The following is a 10746-nucleotide window of genomic DNA, read 5'->3' as shown; positions in this document are numbered from 1 at the left end:
ATGTAGAAAGGTCATTCCCCCTTTTGCAGTAGTTTATTCAAACATTATCGCGTTGCTATGCGGAGTCAGCTGCGTAAAGAGACACGTTCCATGCCTGTTTCATAATCTAGGCCCGCGAGTTGAATATTATAATTTTTAAATAATCTCTGTTGATTACGGTAACAGAATAGAATGCCTATGGCAAAATATTTCAGATCAAATGATCAACAACTCAGTGACAAAGCAACCACTGCATCTCTTCAAGAGCAAGATGAGCCTGCAGGAAAATGAAATGTGGGAAAAAAAAGAAAGAAAAAGACAAAATACACAAATACAGGTTTCACTTTTATTTCCATTCTACACTCATCTGTCCTGAGGTGGAAGATTATATCACATGAGGAACCTCGTTCCCCCAAAGTTATGCAATTCATTCATTGAGATGGATATGCAGAACATGCATAAATCAAGATTCCACAGTTTTTAACAAAGACATACACAGTCACTGTAGTAAAATTGATTTGTTTTGATGTGTTTGTGGAGTATAATCATTGCATTAACCCAAAGCACCATTTTAATAATGAAAGTATTTGTTTCAACGTAACAAACAAAAAGAAAAAAAACATCCACCAAGAGATTTGTTCATTCTATACAGATATCTCAATCCAAGTCCAGTCTCATGGATGACCGCTGAGGTATTGAAGATTTTCAAAGGAAAACCAAAGACGAGTGCGTCACACCGTTCAGCCTACGACGTGTGAACTTTGGAAAACGGCACATTCTTCTCCTTTTGTAGAAATCAAACAGCTCAATTTTCTCTTAGCAAATGACACGAAGCACGACATCCTTAAGCAGCTGTCGACGACAACGGCCTCCTTGTAATCTGTTCTATTGTGTCTGGCAACCGAGACCTCGCGCAACTTGGCTAGACCTTGGAATGAAAACGAAATGGCTCTCTGCATGAAAACATAACAAAAACATAAAAACAGCGTAAATTTGTTTTCTGTCAAACTTTGACATGCAGTTAACAGTTTACTGACTTTTATTATTGTAAAGTGTCAGCATTTAGCAAGTAGCCTCTAAATAAACACCAGCATCATCTACTAATTTGGCATCGTCCCCACGACTTCTGCACAACATGTTCTGTTCCCAAAGCATAGCGAAACAAAAACATGCCGCGGACGGCTTTGTTTTTGGACAAAAATCCACCTGTTTCAACAGAAAGCAGTCATAAACCATGAAGATAAATAATGGAAAAATACAGACAGACCGGCTCCTTTTTTTTTTAAGCATAAGTGTTTGTTTTCCTGTATGTTCGTAAATTCAATTTATTGCTCAATTAAATAAACAATCTGTCAATGAGTGAAGGGAAAACATTTCTCTTCCCAATTCCAGGTCAGCGGCAGGCCGAGCCGGCGGCGGCGGTGCTTTTCAGGGTCTCCTCCGTAATAACCTCCTGCAGGGAGTGCTGCTCCTCTAACTTGAAAATGTTCGGCTGTTCTCCCTGGTCGTCACAGATACTGGAGAAGAGAAGGAGACCTTCGTCAGTTTGATCTGGTGTTTCATGAGCTTCTTCATGCATTCCATCCGCTATTAAGAAATAAGATTGCAGAGCAATCCTTGATCCACCATATAATGATGTTCTATAAAAATCACGCTTAAGTCAGACGATCAAGTGTTCCACAGCGGTCACACAAAACTCTTAGGAAACTTCAGTGTGTTAAACTATTTATTATATTAAATTACAGTTTTGCTGTCATGAATGTCTTGTGCAATGTGCTACACGCTAAACGATCATTCTCAATAGTCGCTTTGCACCAGAGTAGAAGAAAAACTATGGTAGGAAAAACATCTACAGTCATAAGTAAGACAAAAAAACAGCCACTGGAATAAAGAATGCTCCAGTTCTGCTGTAAAGAGAGGCAGTGATTGCGTCAGACTGCTTTTCATGCGCCGCATTCCTGGGAGGAGGAATCATTGGTTTGAGAGCAGTAAAATGACTCATGATCAGCTCCATTAGTTGATCCATTCTCTTCAGCAGCTTTAAATGGTCACGCTAAGCATAGCGGCCCAATCCCATTTCTTATTTCCACCCTTACCCTTCCTTTGGCCTCCAGCATGAGGGCAGATACCCCTAAGAAGCCCAGATGGGTCAAGACGACTCCATCAGCCGTGACGTCACTCCGTCAGTGTACACTGATGTAACATTAGCCTTTTAGCTAGAAGCCGCACGCACGCAAGCACACACAGACACACCAGCAATTCTGGCAATGTTTGTTATGTTTCCTATGGCAGTAAACTAAGCTGGCCAAAAGCTTATCATACTTCTAAAATCTTTATTTACACACACAATTGTCACAATTACGTTTTTCTATTGTTGCTTCTGAAATATTTGGTAGGGTAAAGGGGTGAACTGGGATTGGACCAACATACAAGTGTCTAACTCATAGCATTTTGGTGCTTCGTGACGTGCAGGTCAGCAAACAGGTCAACGAGCGCCGTGGCGTGCAATCAACAAGCCATTCGCTAAATAAAACAGCAGGTTCAATATCAAGAATTCTGAAAGCCAACATGAAACAAGGTCTTTCCAAGCAGATCCTCAAAAATGATCCACAGGGCAGTTGACCAATCAGCATTTTAAGAAATACTGTAAAGCTGAAACAATCCTTGCCACTGAAGCGACAAGTGTGTTACAAAGATTTGCTTGAGAGGCCCAGCTGCCTTGCATCATTGACGATTAATAAGTAAAAGAACCAAGATTTCAGGCAGTTTAAGGTTGAAACCAACCATGAGACGAGTAAATTAACAAAAGCCACAGTCAGGAACCAGAGAGACATTACGGGAATCTGGAGGACTTGAGTGGCTATGTGGCACCAAGCATTCACAAATTCTGGAAGAAAGATCCACAGTAAAAGGATGAGAAATGGCAAAACATCTGGAGTCTGCTGTCAAACATCTGCTTTCAGCAGGAGTCTGTCACAAGTCTAGGGCAAAGTGCAGCCATTCTATACGGGTCAAATGTCAATACTGTGAAAACAGAACTGAAAGAGCTGAACAAACACTCCCTGCTTACCTCGCAGCGTTTCTAAATCCAGCGCAAACACAGTCTAATTCTGTTAACCTAAGATTCAAACTTTAAGCTGGTTTAAAGCGTAAACACGATTGCCGCCTTAGAGAGAGGTTATTTCTCCAAACAAGAAGAGCAGAGGAGATTACCAGACCTGTGCCAGTTTCTAACTGGGTTGAACAACAATTATTGTTTCGTTTTTTTCATACGACAATAGTAAAGCCTTTTCAAAATATTTACAAAAGGGACTAAAAGGTTATAAAATAATCTCTACAATCTATTGTTGGTAGCCGATCTGTCTCTTCCATGGACCTGGTGGGTCAGGTCCATGGAAGAGACAGCAAACACGACAGACACGACTTGATTAAGACACTGAAAATAAGATAGTGTAGTGATAAGATAAGAGGTTCACGTTTTACGTGATCAAAGAACCACTAACACACAAACCCTGGAGGCCGAACTCATGACTTGGTGACGAGACAACAATGATCTCCTGAGCCGAAAACACACTGAAACTCAAGTTGATGGGCAGAAAGTCTTGAGGGCCGACATTCACGACGGCACCAACGTACCTGTCGTAAATGACGCCGTTCAGTCCCTGCTCTCTCAGCATCCTTCTGTTCTCAGCGTCGTTGTTGTCGTCTCCCCAGCTGAACACCACCAGTCCTTTAGTCTTGGCTTCCTCAATGATGGAAAGGCTCTTCAGCAGGTCCTCAGCATGACCATTGATCCCCTACAGGGAGGGGAAGAAAAAAGGGATCTTGTTTAATATCTACTTAAGCAATGCTGTCACATTCTGCTGCTGAGCTGGCTGGACGCCATGTTTGGACCAAATGAGCCACTTAGACTTGCCTTAGACATTTAGTGCAGAGGTTATGTTGGCTAACTTGTTTGTGTCGACTATTTCTGTCAACCAAAGAAGACATTTTAAAAATCAAAAATAAAATAATATGCTCACCAGAAGATTCTCACTCTGGGCAAAATTTATGGCAATCTGAGTGGTCTGGCAGCGGATGTCCATCATCTCAGGATAAGCCTCTGTAATTCCCTGAGTCAAGAAGAGGATGGGGTATTTGTTCTGCTTCTGACGCACCCTGATGGAAATGCATGAAAAGATGTCAGCAGGAGTTGAGGAACTCTGTTAGAGATAAATTCGTGCAGTTACTGGTAGCTGCGTTTTAAACGCTCTGCATTCATGCAATCGTGTGTTTGAGAAGCATGGCCTACAGTATCTCAGATGTAAGGTAACTCCATGAGGCGCAGTAACAGAAATAGACTGGTCACTCTAAATATATTCCTCAGGTGTAAACAACATTACTGGCATTAGCCCTTTAATGTGGGGGGAGTCGAGAGGGAGGGTCTCGTCTAAAATGGCTTTATTTCATTTGCTCAGGAAATCTGGGCGCTCCTCAGAAGCTAACGGCGCTTACATTGTGCAGATATCGGGATCAAAGGAGGAGAAGACAATGCGTCTCTTTCCTCCTTTCTGAAGAACGCAGGACAGGATAATGTCGAGGAAGGTATTCATGTTGAAGTATGATGACACGTTTTCATACCACGTCCCATCCTGTCAATAAAAAAAAGCACCAACCTCATGAGCTCATCAAGAAAAGACATTTTTATTTCACACATAAACCTGACTCAAAATACAAAGTGCAGTTTGTTCTAGGGGACACGCCTTCAGATGTATTTATTGAATACAGATAATCGTCAATTTAAGACCACAATTTGTTCCGAGGGTTTTGTCTTAAGCATTATGACCTCATTATCAAAGTATACCGACCTTCAGCTGGCAAATCCATTTCAGCTCAATGTTGAATCCCACATGCTCAGGAATAGATTGAAAAATCTGCAGAGGCGTGAAGAACACGAAGAAATTTACTGACTTTGACATGAGAAAGACAAAAATGCCACAATGGAACACGTAGGTAATAACTGATTCATAACCAATTACAGAAAAAATACTATTAAAGTTGTTTAAAGTTCATTATGACCAACGAGTATTCTACCTGTGAGAGTGAGGGGAATGACTGGTGCTCATCAATTTCATCTTCCTCATCCTGCAAATCTGCAAAAGAATCCAAATTGCTGTTAATTCACAACAACGAACTCCTGCCGACTCCCTTAAACATTAATGCGGCGTCACATCGCTCGTAGCATCATTCCATCCACGAAACAGCAAAAGCACAGCATTTATCAGCACGTCATGCGAGTGTCAGGAAGCGGAGACGGAACAATAGGTTTACCTTTGTCATCGTTTTCTTTCATGGTGGCATTAACCAGCTGTGCAATAAAGAAAAGCACTCATTAAATGCAACATGTTCAACTCTACGCTTTCCTCAGCAGAGCCATGGCGCAGGATAAAGCACGGCGGCTTCGGTTGCATTTCACAATTCAGCGTTTTAATCATTAATAGATTTTGATTTCTGCCAAGGAGGTTATGTGTTCTGTGCCCCGTCCTAGTCTGTCAGCAGGATTATAGACAAAACAACCGCCTTATCTTGAAGAAATTTTGAGCCCAAGGACACAGCCAATGAGATCGTAGTATTCACTGACATGTTACAGCAAATATATTTGAATTGTTCTTGAGTGATGTGGTTATTTCAAGCGTTAGTTCTATAACCCATCTGTTTACCAAAACGGTTTGACTGTTGAACACAGATACATTAGTTGAACAAGCCTGCTCATCTAAGCATGTCTGTCAGTGTGTGTGTGTGTGCGTGTGTACCTTGAGAAGCTGCAGCTGATCGAATGTCAAGTCTTTGACCGGCACCTGGATAAGCTCCTGAGAATTCTTGTCATTTTTCTGCCAAGAGGAAAAGAAAAATGCATTAAATATCAGTATTTGTAAAAAGAAACAAAAGAAAAACAAAACAGTGCTTCTCTAAATTTGACTCAAGTAGTATAAGTTAAGTAGGACATAATACTAACAGAAAATGTAGCATTGTTTTTAAATGTAACAATTATTGTCGTGTTTATTTGAAATCACAATAGGTCTTTCTTTTACCTTCATGGTAGATATGCAGCAGGACATATCGTGGTATATGATGGGAACAAAATCCTTGGAAAGGTGGACATCAAACTCTACAAAAGCAGCACCCTACAAGAACAGAATTGACATGCAGTTGAAGCAGATTTCCTTTCTAACTACATACTTACATTCCTACTTTAATGTTCTGCATATCTTACATGCTTAGCAGCACTTTTGAAAGAGGCTATCGTGTTCTCCTTGACTCTGTGGTGCCTGTTAAACCAGTCAAAGTAGAGTTTGTTGACCGTAGCCGGCGGCACACGACACACCACAGCCCTACTAATGGTATTTTGACTCACTTGGCTGTTTGTGAGCTGCCAGCACCTCTGTGACCAACATCCAGAGTACTTCTTTTCTTCCAATACTTGGTGAACGAGGAGCTCATGTCACACTGCAGCCCCCGGATGGGTCGGATCACCAGGTAGTCCACTAAAACGAGTTTACAGTTTGTGAACTGATCCTCAAAGAGTGACGACTTTGAATGAAGTCGGGAATTGTGTTTTCTGTGTTTTCTGTACAAAATCTTACCTCGGACTTTGCCGATGGTATTCCTGGAATTCCGTCGCATTATAGGAAGTGTGACCACGCCACTGTCCTTGCCACTCTCTGAAAAGCACGAGGAGAGGAGGCAAGCTGTGCCCACGTGTCCGGGATGAACGTCGCCCTGGACAACATGCTCACCGAGGTCCTCCTGTAAAGAAAAGGATGGAATTAAGAAGATGAATGTTTTGTTTGACTTTGCTGCTGTATTTAAAAACTGGCTGCGAGAGCCGCAGCTCAACGTCATCCCTTTGATGCTCACTCCAGGGTCTGCTATCACTTGTCTATAGACAGTTAAAATCAATTGAAACTAAATATTTGGTTAATTTTTTCCTGTTTCCAGGGTGGCGGCACAGTCTTTGTGAATGTTGGAAACTTGCTTAATAAATGCAGCGATTAATTTTTAAAAAGCCCAAACAACTGGCACCTTGTCCAATTATTTATTCTAATAATAATAATTGTTTTCATAACTAACTTTGCTCCAACTATAGACCCGATATTTCGATAAATAACAAGTTACAAGATCATATTGCTTCTTCTTCTATATTCCATGATTACTTCTCATCACCATTACCTCAAAGAACTCAAAGGTAAGCTCGAGGTTGTCTGGGTCCATGGTATGGATGCTGTATTCTGTCCACCGGAAAGGCTCCAGCGCATACCCACATTCAGGCTGCGAGTGGCGTGAATTATAGGCATTGGCACTGATCATACTCATCTCCAGGGTGGTGGCCATCTTGTGCAAAGGTGAAGGAGTGAGCTCATCCTCCTCATCCTCCTCTTCTACACCCTCTATTGCCAGCTTAATTCTGAACATGTAGGTCAAATGCATAAAATTAACAATGAGTCAAAAGGATGAACGATATTCAATTTGAGCTTTTCTTATTATCAGCTAACCGGACGGGTAAAAGCAGCGCTGTAAAAATGTATTGATTTGCCAAACTTTGTCTGGGTTGTGTTAGCGTGGCCTCACCTGAAGCGAGACTTCTTAAATTTCTTCTTAGTGATATAAACTGGAGCCACCTTAGAATAATGCAAACGAAGGCGGATCTCTGTCTGGCATGTCAGCCACCCAGAGTCAACACAATTGACTCCGTCTGTTAAAAAAAAAGGAACACCACACAGACACAAATATTAGGTGTCAAATAACAATGTAACTACTTACATATAGCTGCTGACCACAGAATGGTGTCAGAGACAAAAGCAGGAAGCAGACAACTGTTTTGTACGGTTATAACGGATGACATCAAACCCTTTGCTGTGCAAAATAGAGAAAGTGGCCTATGGGCTACTTAAAGTTCCTGAACAGATTAAGCAAATGTGTAAGCCTCAATGTTCGGAGGAACAGCAGTTCGGAGGAACAGCCATACTGCTGTTTGGAGGAACAGCAGTATGGCTTTTTGCAGAGGAAGAGTACCACAGATGCCATGTTTGCTTTGAGGCTAACAATGTAGAAGTACAGGGAAGATCAGAAGGAGCTGCATTGTGTCTTTGTAGATCTAGAGGACAGGGTGCCCAGAGAGGAACTGTGGTACTGCATGAGGAAGTCTGGAGTGGCAGGGAAGTATGTTGGAGCAGTTCAGGACATGTTTGACAGCAGTGAAGTGACAGGGGAGTTTAGTGTAGAAGTGGGATTTACACAGTAATGGATAGACTAACAGATAAGGTGAGACAGGAAGCCCCTTGAAATATGATCTTTGCAAATGACATTGTGACCTGCAGTGACTTTAAGTACCTCAGGTCAACAGCACAGAGTGATGGAGAATGTGGAAAGGAAGTGAAGAATCGTGTGCAGGCAGGCTGGAACGGGTGGAGGAAAGTATCAGGTGTGCTCTGTGATAGTGTGCTACATGTATGTAGTTCAGATAGAGAGATAGTATTTTTATCCAACTTACTGTGAATTCCAAATTGTCCATCATCAATATTCTTGTGTGATCCTGCAGAAAATGAAGAGCATGTAAAAAAAAAAAAAAAAATGTAAATCTCAGCAGTCAAATCAATCAGGGATTACCTGTGGGGCTCATCGTGCGGGGCTGATGATGGGTCTCCCATATTTTGACTATCACTTGACAGGGACCACCCGCACTCTGCAATTCCAATGTTTGGTACAATGTTAGGTTTTCCCCCAAATCAGATACCTTGATCTACTTTTCTGGTCTGGTCTGGTCACCAACTGTTCTTGGGACCAAAGTGTAAGAAAAGAATTAGAACTGGCATATTCACCAATCCCCACCCAGGGTAGTCCGCCACCATGGGTTGAAGTCTTGCAAAGTGGATTTGTTAGTGAAGAAACAATATTTCAGTTCCACATTAAGCTGCTGTAAATCTGTAATTAAGTCATCAATAGCTATAGCCAAAGCTGTTCGTGCGCCCACTCTGTAATTCATTATGCTTGTGGACAGTTATAGTGTAACATACTGAATTATGCTGATTAAAAAAAGGTCCCCTTTATCTAAAATTATTATCCACAAAAAGAAATGGTGTAAATTGCTCTACTGCTCTAGGAGTCTACTAAATTATATCGAAAGTTATTAACCTCCTTGTAAAATGTTGGCTTGTATATAAACCTTACTTTACAGGCCTGAAAAGCAAGCAGAGCAAGTTTCAGCATTGAAGAGCGTCGCATTGTTCAATTTCGCATTGTTTCATCGTGAGAACAAAAGTAGCTCAGATCAGAGGGGATTTTTTTTATGTTGCACAATCTGATACTACTATAATTGATAAAAGGAACCAAAAAAAAGCACACACTAGTAGAGTTGGGAGAAAGTCATTGTTATATTCTATAATATTTTTGCATTTCCAAGGAACTTTGATTTGAGATATGCCTTCAACATCTACATGCAGTTAACTCTTTCAATGCCATTGACGTCTATCTCAAGCCAATGATAGAAGATGACAGAATAGACTTTAATCTTTCATTTGGTAGGTTCGGTGTTTGCATAGTCATAGTCCAAAATATTCCGTGGGGCTTGAAATACATGGAAAAATGAGCAAAAACTGGGGCACTCTGCTGAAAATGACTGGCACTGAAAGAGAGATGAGTTTGCAAGGCCACAAAAACAAAAATGTGTTTCTAAGGAGCTGGACACGTGACATGCAAAAGAGCAAAGTACTTAGTTGGGAGGTAAATTGGCTCATTTTAATAACATAGTAGCATAACTATTAGCGTGACCTACTGGGCTCACCTTTGGCTGCAGGAAAATGCCTTTGAGATAGCGATACTTGGAAGCAACTCCTTTAGGCACACTGATTGTTGTCGTCCACGTATTTCTGTGAGGAGGAAAACAAATGCTTATAAAAAAGCAAGAAATATAAGGAGACATGATTATTCATGTAAAAATAAGCCTACCCGTCTTGACCATCGGGACACAAAGGCACAGCTCTTTGATGGCTCCATTCTCCTAGAGCTTCACAACTCCCAACTACTGCAATGACCTCGCCTAAAAAAGGTTGAAATTGGCCCGTCACCTGAATTAAACATTTTGATGCACACATTTGACAGAAAATCATAACAGCAGCTACATTTCTAACAATATTTTGGAGTAAAAATGAGACATCTTCTTAATTGAAATCATAGCATAATCACTTGCCAAAGACTTCACAATCAAATCATATATGAGCCTAGAAAGCACTCAGATCACATACTTCCACCATTGCCATGGTTAAATCGCTGGAGCAAGGACACCTAAAAAAAAGTTTCCCCTCCTCAAGATCCACATCTCACAATAACACTGAATCAATGACAAAAGTTCACGTCCCTGGGTACCCTTGAATCCTTTCACACTGCTTTTTGGGGTAGTGGTTAATGGGCTGGGATTACAAGCCAGGGGGGTCGGAAACTTGCTGCCTTCTCCACTTTATTGGTACGTCTTCTGATCCTTCTCAAATGGAAGGATGCTGCCCCACCCATAGTATCACACTGGATTAGAGATGTTTCATCTTAAATTAGAAAAAATACAATGCGTGATGAGGGGCTCTGAAAAGAAATTTCATCAGGTGTGGAAACCATTTTTTGACCTTTTTCAGCCAACAATGGTACAATAATGAATTTTCTGCAGAATATTTTCTCGTAAGTAGCCGTGATGATGGAATTGTTTGTTTTGTGTGTGTTTTTTTTTTTTTACTTTTTCTT

The 10746-nt window shown here is 41.1% G+C and overlaps 1 protein-coding gene across 2 annotated transcripts; it reads right to left on the bottom strand.

The window, feature by feature from the left end:
- Positions 1-313: 313 nt before the first annotated feature.
- On the bottom strand, positions 314-10219 carry gpcpd1 (glycerophosphocholine phosphodiesterase 1). Of its 2 annotated transcripts, XM_068754169.1 has the most exons (19): positions 9964-10219; positions 9800-9884; positions 8626-8701; positions 8510-8551; positions 7588-7711; positions 7189-7423; positions 6603-6765; positions 6374-6503; positions 6233-6287; positions 6051-6143; positions 5772-5849; positions 5290-5326; positions 5053-5111; positions 4827-4892; positions 4474-4610; positions 4002-4137; positions 3616-3776; positions 2817-2866; positions 314-1496 (listed from the first exon to the last, which is right to left on the bottom strand). In XM_068754169.1, the coding sequence occupies exons 1-19, from the start codon at positions 10122-10124 to the stop codon at positions 1453-1455; spliced, it is 1932 nt and encodes a 643-aa protein (XP_068610270.1). In that variant the 5' UTR covers positions 10125-10219; the 3' UTR covers positions 314-1452. The 2 variants fall into 2 exon arrangements, with proteins under 2 accessions (XP_068610270.1, XP_068610269.1); XM_068754168.1 differs by lacking the exon at positions 2817-2866.
- Positions 10220-10746: the final 527 nt, after the last annotated feature.

This window comes from Brachionichthys hirsutus, chromosome 20 (genome assembly GCF_040956055.1).
Source record: "Brachionichthys hirsutus isolate HB-005 chromosome 20, CSIRO-AGI_Bhir_v1, whole genome shotgun sequence".
In the NCBI taxonomy this organism is placed as follows: domain Eukaryota; kingdom Metazoa; phylum Chordata; class Actinopteri; order Lophiiformes; family Brachionichthyidae; genus Brachionichthys; species Brachionichthys hirsutus.
This window is presented reverse-complemented; position numbering and strand designations above follow the sequence as displayed.